Source organism: Lathamus discolor, chromosome 5 (assembly GCF_037157495.1).
Source record: "Lathamus discolor isolate bLatDis1 chromosome 5, bLatDis1.hap1, whole genome shotgun sequence".
NCBI lineage: Eukaryota > Metazoa > Chordata > Aves > Psittaciformes > Psittacidae > Lathamus > Lathamus discolor.
In genome coordinates this window covers 23,297,466-23,322,654 of record NC_088888.1, presented here as the reverse complement: position 1 = coordinate 23,322,654, position 25,189 = coordinate 23,297,466, and the positions used below count along the sequence as shown (strand labels likewise).

Here is a 25,189-nt window from a genome sequence, read left to right as displayed (position 1 = left end):
TAAATTTATGTTATTTATAGCTTTATTAATAAATGTGTATTTTATTCATAGCTTTATTCATAAATTTCTGTGTTGTTTATAGCTTTATTAATAAATTTATTGTTATTTATACCTCTGTCCATAAATTTGAATGTTACTTATAGCTTTATTAATAAATGTTATTTACAGCTTTCTTCACAAATTTGTATGTTATTTATAGATTCATTAGTAAATTTATCATTATAGCTTTCTTCACAAATTTATATGTTTTTTATGGCTCTATTAATAAATTTGTATTTTATAGCTTTAATAAATTCATTGTTATTTATAGCTCGATTCATAAATCTGTATGTTATTCATAGCTTTATTAATAAATTGTTATTTATAGCACGATTCATAAATTTATATGTTATTTATAGCTTTATTAATAAATTTATTGTTATTTATAGCTCGATTCATAAATTTGTATGTTATTTATAGCTTTATTAAATTTATTGTTATTTATATCTTTCTTCACAAATTTGTATGTTTTTTATAGCTTTCTTAATAAATTTATTGTTCTTTATAGCACTATTCATAAATTAGTATGTTATTTATAGCTTTTTTAATAAATTTCTTGTTATTTAAAGCTCTTCATAAATTCGTATGTTATTTATATCTTAATAAATGTATGTTATTTATAGCTTTATTAGTAAATGTATTGTTGCTTATAGCTGTGTTCATAAATTTGTATGTTATAGCTTTATTAATAAATTTATTGTTATATATAGCTCTATTCAAAAATTTGTTATTTATATCTTTATTAATAAATTTATTGTTATTTATAGTTTTCTTCACAAATCTGTATGTTATTTATAGTTTCTTAATAAATTTATTGTTATTTACAGCTCTATTCATAAATTTGTTTTTATAGCTTTCTTAATAAATTATTGTTATAGCTATATTCATAAATTTGGATGTTATGTATAGCTTTATTAATAAATTTATGGGTTATTTATAGTTTTATTAGTAAAATTATTGTTACTTATAGCTCTGTTCATAAATTTGTTATTGCTTTATTAATAAATTTATTGTTATTTACAGCTCTATTCATAAATTTGTATGTTATTTATAGCTTCCTTAATAAATTTATTGTTATTTACAGCTCTATTCATAAATTTGTATGTTATTTATATCTTCACAAATTTGTATGTTTTTTATTGCTTTCTTAATCAATTTATTGTTATTTATATCTTTCTTTGCAAATTTGTATGTTTTTTATAGCTTTCTTAATAAATTTATTGTTATTTATATCTTTCTTCACAAATTCGTAGGGTTTTTATAGCTTTCTTAATAAAATTGTTCTTTATAGCTCTATTCATAAATTTGTATGTTATTTATAGCTTTATTAATAAATTTATTGTTATTTATAACATTCTCGATGTTTATAGTGATAATAAATCTTATGGTTTAAAGAGCCGTGTTTGTGTCTTGGTATTAAGAATAGTGCTGGCATCTTTGTACTAGACACTGTCAATCTGGTCTGTGCTCTCAGCATTGTCATCCCCCCTGGACTTTGCAATCCACGTTGTGGGAACTATTAATAACTGTACCTCCTGCTTTTTCTCCTCGGAGGACCAACCTATGGGGGAGACGTCCCCCCACATCTTCCACCTCCCCACCAGGCTCTTTACGGTAGCATTTCAGAATTCCAGACACTTCAAATGTCCTTTGAATACCCATGAAACCAACCTGCTCCTCTGCTGGGAACCAGCGTGTTGCTGCGTATGGTTCAGGTCTTGCTTAAGGGTAAACAACGATGTGAGCATACCCCCAGACATCTTTCCCCGAGGCTGTACAGTTACGGGAGCAGGGTGTGTGGGATCGTATGGGCAGGTACCTAGGCCAGGGGCCCCTGCAACGCTGTGGAACTTCACCCCTGAACAAGTGCAAAATCCAGGAGAACTACTCCATTGGCTGGGAAAAGCATCGTCCTGGCAATACCAGAGAGGCAAAATCAGCACAACGTGCTGGGGCCTGCCCCTTGCCCACCGAGCCCTGCTCAGCACTATCCAGTACCCTCAAGGAGAAAAGGTCCCTGGATCTCATGGCAAAGCAGCAGGCAGTGCTTCTACCCCAGCCCCAGCAACCAGCACTGCGGCTACTGCAGCCTCAGCAACAGCACTCCAGCCATTCCAGCCGTGGTGACAGACACTGCTGCTGCTCCAGCCCTGACAGCAGACGCTGGCGGCCACTCCAGCCCTGGTAGCAGGCACTTGGGCTGAACCAAAGAACCAATCTGTGCCGTTATCCGTTGCCCCTGTACAGAGAAGAACTGGACACGAAAGTCAGCTCGTGTAGAGACAGAGGACGGCGCAGGGCCAGCGCTAGAAAGAGAGGAGGAGGCAGAACCAGAGGGAAGCTCTCGCTCCCTGTCCTGGCTGCTCCGATGCTGGGATAATGGAGCTGGCAGCCTGGAATTAGAGGGTAGGGAAGCCAAGCATCTGGGCTCTCTTTGTAGGTAAGCAGGTGTTGACCACGCAATTGGAAAAGGGACCCAAACCCTCAGGCTCTTAAGCCCCATTCGAAATCATTCTTCTTGCGGGTCGCATGATAGAGAAAGCTCACAACCGGACTGTAATTTGGGATGTGCATTCTCCAGACCCCACAACACCTGAGAAAGCTCGTGTTTGTTTCTTACTGGTTGGTGGAGGCATTGCTGTTCCCTTGCTGATCACGTCTGTGCGGATCTGCTGACGTCCGTCTTGCCGCTTTATTCCCCAAACCTGAATCTCCTGGTCAGGTCCCTTGACCTTGCTCCATCCTATGGCAAAAGCGGTCTTGGGAAGGCTTTGGATTATTTTCCTCCCTGTCTAAAAAGCTTCTGCTGCTGCTGAACGGTGTCACACCGTGTCGGTGTAAGGTACTGCAGGTGTTGTGGGGCTTCACCCTGTTGCAGTACTTTCTGGATCAGCCCATGGCAGACGGTAGGGCTGCCTTTCCATCCCTGCGGCACTCGATTCCAAGTGTATTGGACGGCCCTCCGAGTATCAGCAAACTGGCCTGCACTCTGCTGCCAAAGGGATTGAGACAATGCATCGGCAACGTCAATTGTGCCATCCCACTTGGCTGCCTTTGACTCTCCTACCCCAAAGCAGGCTGGGATTCCCCGATTCCCTGACGTGCGAACGTCGGTCACTCTCCGCTGCTCGTAGGTGGCCGTGATGCCCTGTTCCGTTGCCCAGGCTGAGCTGTGACCCCTCGCACGCTCCAGCTCCGGACGAAAGGTGCAGAGGAAGAGCAGCCCGTGAGGGACCTCCCCGAGCCGGCTGGGCAGAGGCTGGTCCCCGTGCGGCGACTGCCGGAGCATCCCTGGGTGCCCAATGGCCACGGGCACGATGCTGCCGCCAGCACAAAGCCGTTGTGGTTGCAGTGGAGAAGTCCATCGTGACCGGGCCACCACGGTGACCGTGGGGTATTCCAGGAGCGAGAGCCCTGGAGTGACCAGTGCGGAGGAGACCTCTCCCTCGGGAAGCTGCATCTCCCCTGGGTGCCGAGCGTTGAGCCGGCGGGGTTTGTGTTAATAGTGCGCAGTGTGGGGAAGGCGGGCATCTCGCTTGTTTTCCATGCGGACTGAAATAAAAGGAAGCACTTGATGTGACGAAGCCATCCCTTTATTACGGAACTGCGGGATGAAGGATGCTGCGAGCGTGCTGCGGAGCACAAGGGCGGCTGCTGCGGGGCCCAGAGGTTTGCCTCCCAGCGAGACTGACGCTGCAGGTTCCCCAAGGGCTCCCCGAGCCGCGGTGCCCAAGAGCAGCCCCCGAGAGCAGCACGGGGGAGGCTGGATCCAGCCCTACGAGACGGGGGGGACGACACGAGCCTGCGGTTTGCCCGCGAGGAGCAAGGGCGGCGCTCACCGGGGGGAGCGGGCGGGACGGGGCCCGGGGGACGCCGGGCAGAGGCGAGGCCGCAGGGAAAAGGGCTCAAGGGAGGAGCAGGCTCCTCGCGGGGGGCTCGGCCGCGGTTCGGCCGCGGGGATGCTGCGGCCGGGCGGGGGGGGCATGATCCCGCTGGCTCTCGCCGGCTCGGAGCCCTCCCTCCGCCGCTCCCCGAGTCCGTGCCCCCCGCTTCTCCCCAGCCCCCGGGGCCTCCCGCCGGGGTTCTCCTCGCCGCTCCGCTCCGCTCCGCTCCGCTCGGCTCTGCCGCTCCCGGCCGTGGCGGCGCTGGCCGAGCCGCTGCCGCTGGGTCTGGCGAGGCAGCACCGCCCCCTGCCTCTCCCCGGCCCGCCCCCAGGCCCCGCTCCGCCCGGCCCCGGTCGCTCGGCGTCGGGACCCCCGAGCCGCCGGTGCGCGGTGCGGCTGCGGGGGTGCCCGCGGCGGCACCGGGAGAGCGGTCGGGCAAGGTGCCCGTGGTGCTGCTGCGGGGGTGGAGCCGCTGGCCGGGGCACCGGCGGGGAGTGCACGCCCGGAGCCGCGGCCGGGTAAGGGAGGGGACGGCTCCGCTCGGCCCGGAGCGGAGCGGGCGGTGGGGGCCGGCGGGGGCCCCGCTCGCAGCGGTAGCGGCCGCGTGTGGCGCACAGGGAAGGAGAAGGAGCCCCTGGAGCGGCTGCACCGCCTGGGAGCGCTGCTGGGGAGCGGCGGCTCCGGGTCCGTGCCCTCGGGGTGCGCCCGTCCGACAGCGCCCCGGTAAGTGGCGGGGAGGCGGCGGGGGTGCCCGGTCCCGGTGTGTCCGCGAGGGGGTCACCGGAGCATCCCCCAAAGCATCTCAGTGGAGAGTGGCGTCCTGTGAGAATTTAGAGATGGGCTTTTAGGTGCGTGAGTGAGTGAGTGAGTGAGTGAGTGAGTGAGGATATCCGTGTTGGAGGGGCTGTTCTGGAATGCACCATCTGCGGGACATGCCCAGGTCCTGGTTTCTGTCTTAGCACATTAGTCTTAGGAACAGGGTCTGGACATTGGCACATAGACTGCTGAAGACTCGGTCACCAGAGAGTGGTGTCCAGTGAGGCTTTATTTACACAGATGGAGTTTCACACAGGTGGAGTTTTAGGTGGGTACATAAGTGAGTTTATCCCTGTTGGTGGCACTGTTCCTGAGGGCTCCCTCTATGGAACACGTCCAGATTTTTGTTTCGTTCCTAACACATTAGGCTTAGGAGCAGGGTCTGGACATTTGTATTTAGGCAGCAGGTATAGCAGAAAAACCTTTTTGTTCCATTCAAAAGATGGCTTTTCAGCTCTTCCTTTTTCTTACACAGACACCAAGCTGGATGGGTTCCCCTTAAGGCAGGAGTGAGGCCAACAGCAGGTAGCCATTAACGTGGATGTGGATCGTGATGGGCAATATGCAAATAAACCTGATCTTGAAGAGATGGTGAGGAAGAACTGACTGTCTTCTGAGACTCCTATGTATTATATTATAAAGTATGCTGTAATGCCTGGACAGAAAGTCAACCCCTGCCCATGACCAGAGGGGGCACTGCGCAGGCGCAAAGGACCTTCTAGCTCATCATAATACGAAGCGGGGACAGAATACGAAGGGGGATATGTATAGGCGTTAGGGAATAAATGTAAAGGAAAAACGACCCTGGGTGTGCATGCTTTGGAGGAACGATCCCCATGCACCTCAGCGCTGAATAAAGCATACCTACTTTACAACTTGAACGAGTTGTGGAGTCAATCCGCGTATCATTGTGATAAAGGACCAAGCAGAAGCCATGAATCCAGGCTTCTGTATTGTATCTTCACCTGCATCTGCATTGTATTGGCATCTTCACCTGCATCTTCTCCACTGTCTCCATCAATCCCATCATCCGTAAGTCGTTCCTTTAAAAACAGAAATTGAAGCAATTCAGCTATTAAAAGCCAACAGCAAGCCAGAAATCTCTTTCCATTTCATGTGGTAAAAAAACCAATACATAATAAATCCTGAAAAGGGGTCTAGATACTGAACAGGGAAAGCCTATATTGTTACAGAGCAAGCATACAGCTTCACAACTTCAAACAGCTGTCAACTATGGCAGCAAGTAAGCTGAAGTAGTAGGCAGAGAGGAACCATGTCCATACTAAGCCAGTCAGCCATGTAGCAAAACTAAAGATCACTGCAACCAGTGCCATCTTAAAGAAGAAAAAAGCCCCAAACCATAAAAAACGCATAAACTGAGAGGAACCATCACTTTGCATGGCATAAGCAGGAAGCTATTTTAACGTGATGACTTTCCTGCTCTAAACTTTAAGCATAACTTTTACATCTTTTTAAAGCCTAGGGTTATTATGTTAAATGACCTACTTGTAGTGGCACCCTAAGTGGCCACCAGTGTCCACAATTTCTACAGGACAGTGCAATATGATTAAGCACTAGATTTCTAGGCAAGGGGAAAAAAAAAACCACACCAGCAGTGACTCATTCCATTGAAAAGCTTATTACTTGCACTTCCAAAGCAACAGGCTACAGGGATACTGAATGCAAAGCAAGTCAGATCCACCTGGAATACTTTGTATTCTCAGCTGATAGTTTATAAACTCTCTCTTTTCATATTCTAAAGGATTAACAGCATTTGGATGCACAGAAACTGCCTCTAGAGTGATGTCTGCAGACGTCCGAGTCACAAATTAAAATGTCTTCCTAAAATGTAGCAGACTCAGCACTTCCTCTAAGTGGGAGAAAAAAGCCCCTAACCAGAAAAGGAGGGTGAGACAATACCCAGCTTTTTTCCTAGACATAACAAAATCCTGAGGGAACAAGATGCTCACACTATCAGAATAAAAACCCAGAGACACAGAATAGTTCACCTTTCTCCCTGTAAAGTTGGTTTTGAGTCAAAATCTGCTCTTTTCCCTGGCCAAGCATGAAACCCCTCTTCAGTTTAAGACTGTTTTCAAAATCCGGAATGAAGCCAAAATCAAGTGCACACACTGAACATGTATAGAATCTTACTGGTAACAGAAAAACAGCGCAACACACACTATTACATCGGCTAGAACACTTCAAGTGTTCTGGCAAAAAGACTCAGCTTATTGCTAGGAAATAAAGCATTTGGAGCTCAACTCAACAGATGACATTCCAATCAAATGCAAGTTCAAAGAAAAAAAAGAGTATTTTTTTAATTGTATTAAATAAAAAAAGCTGGAGAAGGAAATGGGGACAGAAATGAAAACCCATTCAGGGAGTCAATGGCATAGCTTGTCACCATGCAGTCTGAACATGACAATTGCAGATATTCAGAACAAGCGAGTCCAAATATCACATTCCCTGGGAGAGAGGAGGGAGTCTCTTTCCCTTTTCACAGGCTAAAGTAAGAAGTTTTCAATGTATTTCAAGGCAAGACCCAGCTAGCAGAAGGCAGATTTTCTGACAGCTAAAGCAAGGGAAAAGGATCTTCCTTGCAGTCTCTTGCTCCTGAGCCCCCTTCTTCAACTCCTCTTGTGGTGGCAGGAAGGCAAAGCATGTCCTGTCTCTGTGAGTCTGTGCCCTCCTTGTCTACAGTAACAGCAGGCACCTGTGATTCCTTCTCCAAAGACATTTATACATCGAGGTCAGTTGAATACTGCATTATGAAAGCATAAGCTGCAGTGGACATCATTTAGAATCCGTTATTTTTTTGCCCATCATGACAAAGTAGAAACGGCAATTCCTTACTTTATAGACATTCTCTTAAAGTAGCAGTTGCCCCAAACATCTGTCAAGTTTTTATATCCCAGGAGAACAGATGCAGCCAAAAGAATGTTCATTCTAAAATGACTACTCTGAACTTCACAAGCAGGCGGAGGTAGCTCCCAATTTAAACATACACACAGCAGCTCCCAGTTTAATTAAGGATACACAGCACCACTTAGTGGTGAAAGCAGTCACCACTGACATGGATGGCAAGTACCACCAGCTTTTTTCTTCACTCCCCCCAAAACATGAACCAAGTCTGCTCTGTCTCTCCTCACTAGCCAAATACTATTACAGTGTCTTTACTACAAGAAAGTGTATCTACCAAGCAAAAGATGTCCAAGAGGGCTGAACCTCAAGGCCAGTAGAGTGAAAGGCTGCTGAGTCTCAAACAGATGCATCCACTTTGAAGAGCTTTTCAGCATTCTCCAGCACTGTACCAGTTTCTGGTGACACAGCCTCAAGCAGCTTAGTACATGCCTGTACTCCAAAGAACAGCAATCTGTTGGCTAACACCTTGTGTTTTACATAGGCTTGGGTCTTAAACAAATGCAAGAGATGTAGAAAATCTGAACACCGATTTTCCACTCCATCAACCAGTTACAAAAACTAACTTGCGCACTTAAGTAACAAAACACAGTAACTAATAAAAAGAAAGCCTTTTAATCGGGACAGATTAGTGCATCTTTACAAAAAAGTAATGATTTCAACTTATGAAGTCAGTATCATCATTAGCAGTGCACCTTTCCTGAAAAGGAAATCCCTGTCTGTTATCAAATATCAACTGCAAGAGTGCATAAACAAAATAAATAACCAACAAACACACCCGTATCCCAAAAGCTCTATTTATATTATATTCGATATATATATACATATATGTCTTCATAGATGACAACTGTATCGATTTATACGTCGGGTCCTTCTCCTCCAGGAACCAGCTATAAAAGAATAAGACAATTGCATGTTAGTGCCATAGACTGAAGTTTTACAAAGTCATATGTGACAGTTCTTGCTTCAGAAGATTTTAGCAGATGGCGACTTCATGGTAGACCACAAAAGTGGTGTTTAGATTTTAAATTACCTTCTTCTGGCAACAGAAGTCAGTTACTACCAGAGAAGCACATGCCATAAAGAATCTCTAAAATACAAGGAAAGTTTAACAAGACACAAAGGAGTTCCTAGATAAGAAACATTTTGTGTTTTGTCTTTGTTATTTACCTCAAGGAGATTTTTTTTGTCTAGAAACACTACAGCTTGTTTTCAGAAAGACATAGAACATGCTCCCTTTCACGTAGGATTTCTCCAATTGATCATTCTTCTGCAGACCATCGCTACACTGGGAAGTTGGTTTCCCCTTTCTGACCTCTCTTGCTAAGCACAGCCCAAAAACTAATAGAGCCTGAACCCTTCTACAGGCAGCAGGGTAAGTCAGCACAGCATTTTCCTGTGAAGAAAGTACCTTCTTTAAGTAAAGAACTGAACATCAGAAAAAGAAATGCAAAAGGAAAAATATGACTAAGGGGAAAATGAAGAGGATAATTTCTTTCGCTGACACATTCTTAATAGTTAGCTGACCACTTCTAAAGACAAAGAGCTCTGCTGCTTTTGGGACCAAAGTAAGAAAAAGTCTAAAGCATAGTTTTCCTGATGTGGGAAGATGTACCCCCAAAAGAGACATGAGATCTAATACAGAAACATATCCACGTCTTGCTGAACATCTACTTTGCTTCTAGATTTTATACAATATTTTTCCCTCAGGAAACCAAATAGAAATAATGCTTACAATTCTGTAACATCTTCTAACACCATATCTAAATACCCGGATTCAAAGAAAATAAGGCCCAGAGTCTTAAAATCAAAACAAAGTTATTTTCATTTTTACTGAACTGTGATTCTATCTGTAAAACAAAAATACCAGAGTCATACAAGCGACCCATACGAAAAGTTTCTATCCAGTGAACTCAAACCTCTCCTCTCAAATACAATAAATCAATTGAGCTGAAGCATAAAACATTCCCATCAAAGGATACTGACAAAGTCATCAAATCCTAGAAGCGTTACAACTTCTTTGTCACTCTTCATCACAATACGAATGCAGGAGCCTATGCGTTTATCCACAAGCTCTGTAAATAAAAAAAACAAACAATAAAGTTGAAAGGTACAAGAGACTGTTTCATAGAACAGCGCATTCTTTTGAACAAAACGCCTGACATTGTGTGCAGTGGAAATGTATTTTTAAAGGTGCACCTGTACTGCTAGCACACGACCACGTTTCCGAGGCTGGAACTCTGCAGGAAGACGTTCCCTTCAGTGAGAACGCTTTAATGTCATTGAATCATAGCTTGGGTTGTAAGGGCTCTTAAAGCTCCCCCGGCTCCAACCCCCTGCCACGGGCAAGGACACCTTCCACTAAACCAGCCCCGTCCAGCCTGGCCTCAAGCACTGCCAGGGTGCGCAGTTCATTACCGCACGCCGGCCGAGCACCAGCACTCGCCCCAGCCGCTCTCTGCTCCGCACCCACAGACACCCACCGGGACCCTCGTTTACTGCAGGCGCCTCCCGGCCTCGTCCACCCCATTCAAGCTTCCCGCCAAGCGGCAGCGCCGCTCACACCAACCACAAGTGCCCGCAAATACGCTCTCCCTCTTCTCCCTCCCGTCCCGTCCCGTCCCGTCCCGTTCCATGCCATCCCTCCCGTCCCGTCCCGTCCCGCTGCAGACCGGAATCACCGCCAAACACCGAGGGACAGCAGCTGAGACGGATCGCTGGTCGCGGTGGCCGCCATGTTGCACCCAGGCCTGACCAATCGCTGCCACCTCCCGCTTCAGATGGGACGGGCGGTGCGGCAGACCCGATGAGCGGATCGCAGAGCAGTCGCTCCGCCGTTTTCCCCTGAGTAAATACAGTAACCCACCCTTCAGATAGCTCTTCTTTTCGCGGGGAGTGGCAGGTAGAAGGGCTTTAATCGCTGTACGCCACAGCTATCTTTCTTTCCCCACCCAGATTTGCTCATTAATTCACAAGTGGGCTGCAGCAAGAAGGATTCTTGGAAGTCCTTTTGCATATAGACATGGCTTGGAGCAAAAATCACTGGCTGTTCAAACACAGTTGGCTTGCTTCATACTGCAGCACTGAGCAACCTGCTCTAGTGGAAGGTGCCCCTGCCCATGGCAGGGGATTGGAACTGGGTGACCTTCAAGGTCCCTTCGAGCCCAAACCAGTCTATAGTCAGATAAAGCTCTTATTTCAACATCTAGAGTCATTGCACATTTTGTGACGGGCTGCTTCTGGAAGAATCAAGCCCAAATAAATTCCATCCTCTGCCTTAGAGGGCATGAACCTTTGGAGGACGTAGAGCTGCTGGCTGCAGGGGGGCTAGCTCAGTTCTTGTGTGGCTAGTTCCCAGGTAACTCTGAACGTTCACAAAGTCAAATCCAACCTCTGGCATCAGCAGATGCCACATGGCTCCACACAGGATCACTTCACGGACCAGAGCAATGTGAGGACAGACTTGCCTCATAACGAGAGTGCAAGGCTGTGCCTCTCCCTGGAGCAAAGCGTGTAGAAAGTGCTAGCTGGGGTAGTTGTAATGACAACGTAAGTTGGCACAGTCAGAGTGTGGGGACAGGCACAGAACCACAGGAGAAATGCAAAGAGTAAGCTTAATTTCTTTTATCTCACCAAACAGAGGATCTCCTAGCAGAAGCCGGGCAGAGGCACAGGCATCATGGAGCTTGATCCATGCTGGAGGATCACCGACACTGCTGTTTTCCCGGTTAATCATGGATTCATGCAGGCTTCATTTACCACTGTGCTTTGATCTTCTCCATAACAGGGCAGGAATTTCAAGTGTATCCAGTCGGATGCCTCCATGTATATCACAGGCCTATGCTACCTAAACACAGATACTCTGCTTGTCAAGCACGCAAAGACAAACAACAATTAGTATGTGAAAAAAGGGCAGACTTCACTGGACTGCGAACATCCAGATCCTGATACTAAGCCTAAGGTGCCAGGACAGAAAGCTGGTGCTGGGCATCAGCTATACATGGTGCCCTCCACAATGAATCTATTACCTCGATCATACCATATCTTGGAATGATATTTTCGAGTAATTGTTTTGCTACTACTTGAGCCGTAGCTCTAGCAGTGGGTATGGCTTCGACCCAATGTGTTAAGTGATCTATTATTACTAAAAGATATTTATATCGTCCTGTTTTTGGTAACTTGGTAAAGTCGACCTGTACCCTTTCAAAGGGTCGGTGGGCCAAAGGTCTTCCTCCCTTTGGAGCTTGTCTCATTTGCTTTTTATTAACTTTCTGACAAGTTAAACAACTCTGAGCTTCTTGCTTAGCTATTTCAAAAATTCCCATACACCCATAGAACTTTAAAAATTGATCAGTGAGTGCCCTCGATCCCCAATGTGTCTGCTGATGTAGTCTGTGTAATATTCTTCTGGCATATCCCTTAGGTAACATCTCTCTCCCATCAGGTAATATCCATTTATTATTTTCTAATTTTGCTCCTAGTCTTTCATATTCTTTTATCTCACTTTGAGAATATGCCTTTGGTTCATTTATCTGTTTTTCCTCTTCCTCTACGTTTTTAGTAGTCATTAAAATGAATAGAGCTGCTCGTTTTGCTTCTTCATCCGCTAAATTATTCCCTCTGGTCCTGAATTGTAACCCCTTTTTATGCCCCCTCACGTGAGTTACAGCTATCGCTTCAGGTCCTCTTGTAGCCTGTAATATTTGTTTTATTAATCCTTCATGTATTAACCCTTTTCCCTGGGTATTTATCAACCCTCTTTCTTCCCATATTTTTCCAAAGGTGTGTACTATTCCAAAAGCATACTTTGAGTCTGTAAATATGGTTCCCTTCTTATTTTGTAATCTTATTAATGCTCTTAATAAGGCATGTAGTTCACATGCTTGTGCTGACCAACTTGCACTCAATGGACCGGATTCTATTATTTCCCATGTTCTTCCATCCACAATTGCATAGCCTGATTTTCTTTTCCCATCAACCACCCGTGAGGATCCATCTACAAACAATTTTTCTCCTTCTTGTAATTCTTCCTCCTCTAGGTCGGGTCTGATTTTTGCTTGTAACTCGACCATATCTATACACTTATGGTTGAGTATCAAAGCTTCTTCCCATTCCCCAAATAAGAATTGTGCCGGATTTTGAGCTGTTGTGGTTCTTAGTTCTAGTTCAGGGGAAGGAAGCAAAATAGCTTCATATTTCAGTAGTCTATTATCCGTTAACCACTTATCCGCTTTTTGTTGAAGGATCCCTCGAATGTCATGGGGGGTATAGACAATTAAGGATCCTCCAAAGGTCACTTTTCTAGCTTCTTCAACTAGTAAAGCTACTGCTGCTACTGCCTGTATGCAGGTAGGCCAGCTCCTGCTTACAGGGTCTAGCAATTTTGAAAAATATCCTCCAGGCTTTTTGCTCCCTGCCCAATCCTGGGTTAGTACTCCATATGCAGCATGAGTACCTGTGTTCACAAATAATTGAAATGGTTTATTTAAGTCTGGGAGAGTTAACACAGGAGCTTTTATTAAAGTATCCTTCAAGTGTTGGAATTTTTCCTCATCTTGTGGGGACCATTTCACTACATCTAGTGTGAGTTTTTTATATAAAAATTTTACTTTCTCACTATATTCTTCTATCCATTGTCTGCAATAACCTAATAATCCCAACAATTGTCGAATTTCCCTTTTTGTTCTTGGAGCGGGCAGGGCTATAATTCCTGCCACCCAGTCTGGGTCTAGCTTCTTCTTCCCTTTACTAATCCAGTGTCCCAAATACTTTACTTCAGGTTCTGTGAATTGCAACTTTGATTTTGAAACTTTTAATCCTTTTTCTCCCAGAAAATTCAATAGTCCTATTGTGTTTTCTCGGACCTCTTCCTCTAGTTTCCCAGCTATTAGTAAATCGTCTACATATTGTAAGAGTTTTACATTTCCCTCAGGTTTGAAGGACATTAATAAATTCTCTAAAGCTTGACCAACTAAATTTGGCGACTCAGTGAAGCCCTGAGGTAATACTGTCCATCTCAATTGTTGCTTTCTACCTGTTTCTGGGTCTTCCCACTCAAAGGCAAAAAATCTCTACTTTCTTCAGCTAAAGGGCAGGTCCAGAAAGCGTCTTTTAAATCGATTACACTATACCAAGTATGTTCTGGTGATATTTGATTTAATAAAGTATATGGGTTTGCTACTACAGGGAACCGGGTGACTGTTCTCTGATTGACTGCCCTTAAATCTTGAACTAACCTATAACTCCCATCTGGTTTTCTTACCGGGAGGATTGGAGTATTATGTGGTGACATACAAGGTTCTAAAGTCCCCTTTTGTATCAGGTCTTCAATTATTGGTTTCAAACCTTTTCTTCCTTCCAAGGAAATTGAGTATTGTCTGACCCTAATAGGTTCCCTTGGATTTGTTATTTTTACTTTTAATGGTTCAATATTTAATTTTCCTACTTCCCCTTTATTATGCCAGACTTTCAAATTTATGCGTTCCTCATCCTTTTCTGTTAATTGATATAAGTTTATCGTTATTGCTCCTCCCATCGGAACCTCTCGGAGGGGTGCCAACGTTACTGTTTCTTCTACTTTCTCCGATTTTTCATTTTTCTTTGTTCTTACTTTGCTCCTAGTATGGGCAGAAGGGGGGGAGGATGGGGGAGCCCACGGGACAGGGTCAGGTGAACTTGGAGGATTAGTATTCCTTTGTTCACCTTCCATGTTTTGTCCCTGATAAGTGGTCTAATGGCTCCCAAGATGGTTTGTTTAGTTTGTCCCCTTTCACTTTCCTTTCTTTTAGGGGAAATAACGAGACCGTTACAGACGATCCCTTCCATAAGGCTGCATACTCACTCTCTTCCTGACTAAAAGGTTCTTTCCCATTTACATATAAATTTAAAGCCTGACATATCCAATCATCAAAAGACCCAAATATTGGCCAATACAAATGGTCGGGTCGGATTTCCTCTTTTGACCATACTTCCATGCAGTAGTGGACCATTTTTTCCTTACTTTTTCCCTCCTGGGATGGCCAAGAGCCCCAGTATTTAAGCATTAACCCCAAGGGACTGTCTGGGGGTATATCTGGTAATTCGCTTCCTGTCTTATTCCTGGGACCTCTCCGTGGGCCCCGTTCTGGGTTAGAGTTACGACTCTTACTCTGACCCATTTCCCGCCGGGTGTATCTCCTTTCAATCAACCGCTACCACTTTTTCACTATCGCTTCCCTCCTTCAGCGGCCAAGTCCCTTGCGGGAGATTGGAAACGCGCTTAGAAGAGGTCCACACTCGCTTCACAAATCCGATATCCTGGCCCGTGCTTTACAGACCCAGGATGCTCGGTCTGTGTCTCAGTTACACCTATTATCATGCAATTACGCAACTTTGTTGCGTTTCAGTCATACATACACAAACATTCACTCTGTCTCTACACCAACCAGTTCCCTCAAGGATGCCTGGAATTACGGCGAGAGGAACACACCGGCCTTCCCACCCAACCGAACGATACTTACAGTCCATTGTTCTCGTCCGGGTCTTCGTGCACAAGAATCATGGGTATTTTATACTGCAGTTTTCCGGGAGCTCGATTTCCTTGGTTATTGCCTCTCTGTTCGTTGATCTCTTGAGACTACCCGAGACTACAACTCCCGAGCCACAATTTGTGGGGGCGCCCCTCGTAAGAGCTACAGTCCCAAGCAGCCACACAGAGATCACGTCGGGGTCACCAATTTTGTTATAAAAACTTGCCAAAGATGTGAATTTGTCTGATTAATTTTATTTACACCTGTGATACATAATTTTCTTGATTACTGTCCCTAATCACAGGCTGAACAACATCTCACCAGCTTAGCTTTCTGTTTTTCCCTGTCCTTTTCCAAAACCAAAATTAGGGATCTGGCAGAGTTATATTAATTTCACATTCTGTCTGCCACTCCAGGTGCTTTCTTAAAGCGAAACATATCTGCATACATTACTTCATCGCATTTTCTTGGCCACCTCAAAACCAACATACATTTTTTTATAATTTATTAGAATTCAGAGTTCCAATTTTATGCCATTTTTCCTGATTTTCCAAAGTATATAAAGGCCACCACTGGTTACAATATTTTACCAATGTTTTCTTGTTTACCGAGCCCCCAGAAGAACCTCCCAGTTCTTTCCAATGTGCCAAAATGTAACCCAATGGGCTTTTCTTCAGCATTCCCTTGTTTTGACCGGCTCCCATTTCAAACAATCTCTTACAAATCTCTATAGCTTCTCTTTCCCAGTGCTCTGCAAATGCACTTAAAATATGAGAGCACCTACACACAAGTTTTATGATATTCTCAGGGGATTCAGTAAGATAGTATCTCTGGGTTCTGCAGATCAGCTCCCCTGTCGTTAGAACATAGTTTCGGTTCCAGCAAAATTTACACTGCCCTAGTATCCACAGCAGGTTCCACTGTTCAAAACTTATTATGCACTCATACAAAGTTTTTCCTAATATCCCCCGTTGATTGTCCCAAAAAGAGAGACATTAATTGTTGTATTCCGATTTTATTTTCTCCTTTGTAACCACATCTTCTCAAATTTTCTTTGATACCTTTCATAAACCCTTTCTCAGTTTTCCTTTCTAACTTCCCAGAAGTCCACCAGGATTTTGTGGCTTTTCTCCACAAACCCACCAGCGTTTCATAAGACACCCCCAACAGTATCTGCCCCACTACCCTGAGTGGCTATAAAAGTGGGATACATACTAAAAGCACTGCCTCAATATCCATGTGAAATGCCACCCGTCACATACAGTTACACTCCCACAAGGCACATACTCTCACAGGGCACATAGGGAATTCCCTTGCCCTTGTATTTCGTAAAGCTATCCACTGCGGGAGGGGTAGCCGGACCTTCCCCGCTTTCTGAGCTGCTTGATGGTTATACACAGACAAGACACAGGACAGAAAAACATAAACGCTTCATCCGTCTCCGGCCGCTCCCCTCGCGGAGACACGGAACCGCGGATTAGGACTCCACGCTCGCTTCATAGCTTCGCTACGTCTCAGTCACACAGAAACACATGGGATCCCACACACTCACGCTATGGTTCCGCTTACCCTTCTCCTGCTTCCTACACGGTCATTAGCAGGTCCGTCCTGGCTCCCAAAACCTGGGATGCAGCGAAAACCCGGGCTCGCCCGATCCGCCTTCAGGATCGCTCGCAGCCGCGCTATCGGCCGACGAGCCCCCAGCTTGCAAGCCCTACCTGCCAAGGGGAACTCCGCTGTGCGCCAGACGTCTCTGCACGCCTTACCAGCAGCCCCGGGCCACGCGTACGCCTTACAGGCCCCCTAAAGTACCTAAATTCCAAGCATACCGTTTCTCCGCAGCCGGCACAGGTTGTTGTCTGTCCCCGCAGTGAGCGGATGAGAAGCGTATGAGAAGCGGATGGGGCGCCTAGGATGTCCGCTCCTCACCCGATCCTGCAGCCGAACAGAGGCCTCCTGCCTGGCTCGCCGAATTGATACGGGGATTGACTTCACAACTCGTTAAAGTTGTAAAGTAGGTATGCTTTATTCAGCGCTGAGGTGCATGCACACCCAGGGTCGTTTTTCCTTTACATTTATTCCCTTACGCCTATACATATTTAGTATCTGTCCCCGCTTCGTATTATAATGAGCTAGAAGGTCCTTTGCGCCTGCGCAGTGCCCCCTCTGGTCATGGGCAGGGGTCTCAAGATGAAGTAAATGAGTCTTCCTCCTGTGGGCAGGGGTCCTCAAGATGAAGTAAATGAGTCTTCCTCTTCTTAAACTTTTCACCTTTTAATCTTTGCGCATGGCTTTAGGGTTTAGTCGGTACCTCATCCATAAATCATCAGCTTCTCTCCCTTACCAATAGACCCAGACATTCGCATTTCCTTGTCAATAGTTGCTTAGCAGTTGAATCAGGCCTCTGTCTCCTCCCCTTATCAGTAGTCTGTGCCTTGTTCGCTTGGTAAGCATGATAGGTGTTTACAGCAGACAATACTTTTGTTTAAGCAAGGGATTCTTCTAACTCTCTTATACAATCCCCTGTATTTTCCTTTGTACATTTCATTAACCCTGTATCAATCCCCCCTTTTCTATAATGTAAATTCTTTTACTATTATTTATGACAGAGCTATCCATGTTCTTTCTATCGATTTACAAAGTGATTTTGATATACATTGTACATTTCATTGACCCTGTATCACAGCCACCCACTTGCATGTGTAAATATTACCAAGTGCAATATTAATCAAGAGGAGGGTGGAAGCAAACTGATTTTCCCAGTAACTTAAACTTGGGTATTTTTCCATTCTGCACAGAAGAGAAAGAGATGGAGAAAAAACAAAACCAACCAGACCCCAGCACACAGAAACCAAATTACACTTCTGAATATTCTCCCAAAACAGACTGTACCAGTGAGATGGCTTGTTAGATCCAGCCAGGATCTCTTTGAACATGAGCAGAGCCTTGGCATGTCTCTGCCGCTGGGCAGATCTCAAAGCGGGGTGTGTTTCAGCATGTCTTTGACAATGAAGCTTCAACCAAAACTGTTTCAGTCTGGCCAATGTATTTAGATCAAAGATTAGTTTACACGCCAGCAACACTAGAACCTTCCCTACCATTCAGTTTAACTAACAAGCTGAAGCTCCCACCAAAATATGCAAGGAGAGGTTTGTTTCTGTCCTGGGTTTACCAGGAGCCATTTTGCTCCTTCTTAGTAAGCTAAGAGTGCAAGCTCTGTGTTTTGACTTCCAGCCTGGGCAGAGAGCTGATAACACCGATTGTTTTTAATTGTTGTTAAGTAATGTTTATTCTGGCCAAGGACTTTGTGAGTCTCATGCTCTGCTGGGGACGAGGGGAGGCCGGGAGGAAGCAGAGACAGGACACCTGACCCAAACTAGCCAAAAAGGTATTCCATACCACAGCACGTCATGCCCAGGAAGGTAACTGGGAGTTACCCAGAAGGGCACGGTCTCTCTTTGGGGGGGTCGAACTCGTTCGGCGGTGATATCATATTCTCTTGTTATTTTCTCTTATCAATATTATCATTGGTGGTAGCAGCAGTGATTTGTGTTATACCTTAGTTACTGGGCTGTTCTTATCTCAACCCATGGGAGTTACATTCTCTTGCCTCTCCTCCCCATCCCTGCGGGAGCGGGGAGGGTCGGGGTGGGGGGGTGAGTAGACGAGCTGTGTGGATCGATTTAAACCACGATAGTCCTTTTTTGGCGCCCAACGTGGGGCATGAAGGGTTGAGATAACAACAGATCTGAGGGGATTAATAGTCACTCGTCACAATGCTGATTTATTGGCTCTCAAAGCTGTTCCTTTTGATCTCACAGGTTCAGAACTCTGTATATTACATACAGCCAGTATTTGCTGTGGTAGTGTTTTTCAAGTGTGGGGCTTGGGCTAAGGCTTTTGTCTCATTGTACTTTATTATAATGACTTGTAATACAATAGAATCATTGATCATGAAACTGATCGGTCTTATGTTCCCAGTGTGGTCATCACCTTTATACTTTGGGAGGTATATAATAAAGGTGCCGCCCAACCCGGTCACTTAAATTGAAATCACAGCCAAAATTTGGCAAGAGCAAGTCTGGAAAGAAATAGACATGACTGACTGTTTACGCACATGACTGACTACATCCACGTGGCTGGAAGAGCCAACGTGTCTCACAGTAATGGGATAAAGTTTAGACATTAAGGTGCACCATTAGCTTTTCCCCTGTTCAATTCTCAGTTGCTGTAGGCTCAGTCTTACCTTCTGATCCAGGTCTGGCACAGCTAAATGCACTGTATGCACTCCTCTCACACCAGCCACTGCACTGCTACTCTGCATTTCGCATTGGACTGTCATCCTGTACAGAACATCTACCCACCAGACTCTGGAACCAAAGAAGCATTGCAACACTTGGTCTTCCAGAAGGGAAGCCAAGATTTTTCAGTAAGCCCTTTCACATACAAATATAAACATCTGGCTCCTGTGGATGAATATAGCGAGCACAAGGCTGAGTTATGGAGTGCGTTTTATTGTATGACAATTGCCAGAGGGGTCATTCTCTGATGTTAACAGGGTCCCTATGAATGGGAAAGCACTTCCTGCACACCGTGATGCTGTGGCAGAACATCCAAAGAACACTGCTGGACACTGCTGTTGTTCAGCTACGATGTGCTCATCAGGAGGCCAAAGAGACCACAGATTTCTTAGCTGGCATTTTCAGAAGTCAACTGAGGTTTTAAAGCTATAAAAAGCTACAGGAAAAGAATAGAGTTATCATAAGAATTTCATATTAGTTCCATAAGTAGTGGAAGACTAAACTTTATGGCTTGTTACACATTAAAACATATCTCTCTGTCTGCAATTTATAGTGCAATGTATTTCACAGAAGGCAGCAACATTCCTGCCAGCGTTAGGCCAAGCTGGGGTGAACCACCATGGAAGGATTTGATTCTGCCAACATAAGAAGGTATCTTCAGCTTCTTGGAGGAGAACTGGGACGAAAAGTGCTCTCAGGCACAGACGCATGCTGAGCAGATAGGCGTAGGAGTTCCAAACAGAGAAGGAAGCTAAACCAAACACCCCTCTGTGATGCACATGGGTCACTCAGTTTGGCTGACTTAAGATGTACCCAAATCATAGGTACACAGTTCAAAGCCTGCAGGCTGCGGAAGCCCACATGTTCTCCTTGAGTGTGCTAAAAGAAAATGACTAAAAATGCAGGATTTTTAATTATTAAAAATTAAGTAGGTTGATTTTTTGTTTGCTTTTGGTTTGGTTTTAAATCACACTTTCCATTGTTACAGAAAAATACTTCTGGAACAAGCTTACCTCAGTTTGCCAGTTTTCTGATATTCTTTGTTATAGCAAGTAGGGATAAATGAGCTTTGGCTAAAAGGTAAAACCTGCACAAAGTGTCTTATCAGACTAATTTGCTATGATCTACAGTTTTGCTCACAAACATGAAAAAGGCTTCTGGTGTACTTGGGTTTAACTGCTTGCAAAGTGGCAAAGTGGCATCAGCTATAGCAAAGTTTATCAGGAACACAACTTATACTGCACAAGTATGTAAAAAAATTGAAGTTTATTTGTCTTTCCATGGCTTAAATAGCAAATAAAATAAGTACCTGGTATTTCCTAGTGCCTACAAAGTCTCATATTGCCTCTCAGACTGTGACTGTGTCTGATACATGCCAATCAGGGTCCATAATGCCACCAGCTCCAAAAAAGAAAACTGGAGCTCTGCAGGAGCTAATGATTAGAGAGCTATTAGAAACATATATACACACACAGAGATCTTTTATCCCAGCAGCTAAATGACAGCCAAGTGGATTTCAAAGAATAGGGAATTTCTACATGTCTGTAACAGCTGGATGTGAAGTGCAGTAATGCCTCAAAACTGAAACATGCACGAGTTTTCATGGCAAAAATAAAAAAAACCAAACCAACAACCAACCAACCATGAGACTTGGTTCTGATGCATTTAATTGACTGAATGTTCTCTATAGAGCAACATGAAGATCCTGGTGTAATACTGAACAACCTGTGTAAGGAGACAATAGTCAAGGTGAGTTTACTGCAAAAGAGAAGTTTCTGCAGCTCTCATGCTGCAACTGACTGCTCAAATTCTTCTGTCACTCTTCACATTCCTCTCCCACTATTCACGTTCCTCTGCCCCTCTTCACATTCCTCTGCCCCCTTCACAATCCTTTGCCCCTCTTCACAATCCTTTGCCCTGTTCTCATTCCTTGGCCACTCTTATTCCTCTGCCTCTCTTCACATTCACATGAAAAGTGCTCTCACGCCTGCCCAGAGCTGGTGTTGCACACAAGGATTGCTGGAAAGTAGCAGGTGCTCATCGGCAACAAGGATGGAGCCATTCCAAGCACAGGCTGCTCTGCACAAGCCAGAACCTCTGGGGAAATGGAGCCAAGGGAAGAGCAGAGCTCACTCCAGCTCCAAGCTTGCACTGGACAATGGAGCCAGAAAGAGCCAGGCAGGAGTGGTGCCCTGGAGGTGCAAGAGCAGCAGCAAGAACCAAACCCAAAGGGGAGCCCTGACAAAGGGCTGTGCTCAATGGTACAGAGGACAAGCAGCAACCCCTGGGCCACACGAGGCGTCTACAAAGCCTCCTCCCCCTGAATGTGGGCACAAGGGGCCACCTGCGTGGAGCAGGAGCAGCAGCCTTTGGGCCACAACGGCCCAAAGGAGCACTGTCAAGGAGCTGGCTCTGCTGCAGAGGAGCATGCATTTAGAGATTTTACGGACGTTTCCCAGTGAAAGTACTGATTTCTGTCTCAAAGCTGAAGCTCTTTCAGCTTGGGCACCTTTTCGTTTTACAATGAAAACAGATTTGTCAGAGGAAATAGAGATTTGTACAAACAAAATTTGTGAAAACTCAGCTTCCTATTTTAAACATGTACAACCAGGCCACACTGTGCAATGCCATTAGTCCCTAAAATAATCCCAGACGAATACCAGTTCACAAGGCACCTGTCTGCTTGGCTGTCTGAGGTATGAAATCTCACCTGGCAGGTAAGGCTCAGGCTGAATCCCATCCTACCTCCACCTTTAAGACCTTTGTGAAGCTCTGATGCTTGACAAATGAGCTTACACAAGTGCTCCCAACTCCAAGTCAGCACCAATTCTTTTGATAAAAATAACTTTCTGTGATGTCTGAGCAATCAGTCAAATTATACACCACTTGCATACAGCTCTGCAACAATATCGGTCTAGTGGTTTGATACAATAGAGCTGCTTTATGGAACAGTAAATACTAACACACTGCGATATGTAAGAAACATATAAATTGACACACTTTTGCAGTGAAAAATATTTTAAACTGTACATTAGTACAAATAAAAAGGCAAAATCCCTCAGTCTGGAGGAAGATTCAGAACTGCTTTTGTACGAGAGGGTTTTGTCCCCTCTTACTTAAGCCAACTGGAGATCTAAATAAAGCTGTAGTTCCTTCTCCCACCTTGCTCTGACCATTCTTTGAAATCCAGTGCCTAGCTTGTTCCCAGAGCTTCCACTGAGCCTGGATCAAGCATCAGATGCTGCTGTTATTTATAAACTTCAACTCTCAATCTCTCCTGTCATTTCCACATCCACTTTTCCCCTTGCAAATAATGCATGAATCATCATCAGAAATCACTCTCCGGTCCATTAACAAACTAAACACAGACGCACAGCAGTACACACATGCCTATCATTACATCTGCCCTGATATTACAGGGATCAGCGCTATAAAAATATCACGTTGTATGTATTAGCACTTGCATTGCAGTACATGCATTATGAAACAACATTCCTGTGGTAGGAGGAAGCCAGCAAGGAAGACTGCTTTGCTGCTATATTAATAACTTACAGTGCAACAATCCCGTACTCTACACAGTCTCAGACTGGTTCACTGGACAAAAAATAAACTTATATGGCTTTAAATGGCTTGTGTATTGGGTCAAAAGTGCCACAAATATTACAGCAAAATCCCTGAAATACTAGAAACTGGTGATGTTGGTGCAGGTCTATCCAGAAACGTATTCATCAGGGCCAGGCCAAAGGCCCTCTGCTGTGCCTGGCTAATTTAACAGCAGGGTACTCTGCTTGGAAAACCAGTAATTCCCAAATGTAGTACTAAAGATGAGACCAAGTCTACAGAGATGTTTACTCAACCGAGAAAAGGCCAGTATCTTCCTGACCCTCCACAGAGTTTCTACAACATCTTAGACATGACTTCAGGAGATAATTTTACAGGAAGTGATTCCTAACAGGATTTTCAGGCGCCTTTAGGAATGAGACAGGACTCCAGTGATCTCTCTCCCTTATATCCTATCTCTAGAAAACATGCCTGAGAAACAAGAAAACTGCAGTGAGGACGTGGGGAAGTTTGTAGTATTATTTACAGTAGTGACTCCAATTCGACCCGATGAAGACTGGCACAGTGTGAGTACAGGTGTGGAATAGATGTGAAAGCCTCAGACGTTTTGGACCATTAGGTAACACGATGGGACATAAATGAGAAGATTGTGGTCATTGTTTTCCACAACACAATGAAAAGTGAAGTTAATATTGAATTCACCCCAGAAAAGATGTCCACGGTGTTCAAGTTATGAGAGGAATAAGCCCTCTTAGGAGACTGAAGGAGATGTACTCTGTAAACACACACATCTCTTGGTCCCAAGCCCCCCATTTGAAACTGCTGTCATCAGTTTATTTTCTCCCAGTTTATTTTCCTTCTCCAGTGCAGTAGTTGTCAGTGAACACCACAACACAAAGCTGCACTGAAGATGGAGAGCGCTGCATGAACTTTGCTGTAGCACTGCAGGTGAATCTAAACATCACCCTTACTCATGAACTTCCCTCCAGTTCAGTGAAAGCAGAATTGCCTCTGAAGTGCAGGAATGATACAGAGAAAACCCTGCTTTCAGCTGTACCTAACAACAGGCTTGCAGAGGTGCTGGTGGGAAGGCTGCTGAAAACAAAGGTGCTGCCTGGGAGTTAGGGAAACAGAATTTGCTTTCCATCACCTAGACGAGGAGCATCTTTCCTACCACACCACTCTCAGCCACCTTTAGCACTGCAGCTTTTTAACTGCAGTCCTACTAATTTGCACTTTTCTGTGTATCAATGAGCCAGTTCTGTTCAGAGAGAAGAGTGGTGCTGGGTGCTGCTGCTGAGAGCTCAGGTCAGGGCTTGAGCCCATCTCTCTGTATTCCCTCACACAGAACTAAAAAAAACCAAACAAAAGAGAGAGAAGCTGTTCCCTTTCATCACTCCACCACCACCCCATCAACTTTCATCTGCTTGCTTGTTTGAAGATACAATCAGTAATACATTCCAGGTGTATCCTGATTCAGAAGTACCTCCCGCAATACCACAAACCCATGGCAATCCCCCACTTAAAACACTCTCAGCTTGACAGGCACCAGGGGTGTTCTGACCTTGACAGGCTTCTCACCCTGACAGTGTCAGAGAGGCTGAGAGAGCTGGGCCGGGTCAGTCTGGAGAAGGCTCCTTAAGGGGAGACCTTAGAGCAGCTCCAGTGCCTAAAGGGGCTACAGGAAACCTGCAGAGGAGCTTTGGACAAGGGCCTGTAGGGACAAGACAAGGGGAATGGCTTTAACCTGACAGAGGGGAGACTGAGATGAGCTCTTAGGCAGCAGCTCTTCCCTGTGAGGGTGCTGAGGCGCTGGCACAGGCTGCCCAGAGAAGCTGTGGCTGCCCCATCCCTGGCAGTGTTCAAGGCCAGGCTGGACACAGGGGCTTGGAGCAACCTGGTCTGGTGGAAGGTGTCCCTGCCCGTGGCAGGGGTTGGAACTGGATAAGCTTTAAGGTCCCTTCCAACCCAAACCAATCTGGGATTCTACTACCTGGTTTGTCAGCTCGTTTAGGAAAGAGATTACATTGCACTGGAGGCACCCAGACCTTAACTCCTCTAAAGGTCAAGAATATAATATCCAGCTCTGCGCATTTCATGCCGACTCCTACATTTCCATCACAGATGTCAAAACGTTTGTGTATTTCCTGCAGTTCAG

At 45.1% G+C, this 25,189-nt stretch overlaps 1 protein-coding gene across 11 annotated transcripts in view; it reads right to left on the bottom strand.

Moving 5' to 3' along the window:
* Positions 1-5,238: 5,238 nt before the first annotated feature.
* The window catches only part of LOC136014910 (uncharacterized), a 41,895-nt gene continuing 21,944 nt past the window's right edge, over positions 5,239-25,189 (bottom strand). Inside the window, exons 1-6 of one of the 11 annotated variants that reach the window (XM_065680064.1) lie at positions 16,739-16,848; positions 11,295-11,508; positions 9,644-9,736; positions 9,397-9,424; positions 8,440-8,551; positions 5,239-5,782 (exon numbers count right to left, since the gene is read on the bottom strand). In XM_065680064.1, coding sequence (XP_065536136.1) covers positions 5,645-5,782; positions 8,440-8,551; positions 9,397-9,424; positions 9,644-9,736; positions 11,295-11,397 — 474 coding nt within the window. In that variant the 5' untranslated portion in view covers positions 11,398-11,508; positions 16,739-16,848 and the 3' untranslated portion in view covers positions 5,239-5,644. Of the gene's footprint in view, positions 5,783-8,257; positions 8,752-8,831; positions 9,737-9,860; positions 10,269-10,333; positions 11,265-11,294; positions 12,204-15,160; positions 15,455-16,738; positions 16,849-25,189 lie in introns of those variants that run through there. The other 10 variants (XM_065680065.1, XM_065680066.1, XR_010612957.1 and 7 more) reach the window with 10 other exon arrangements.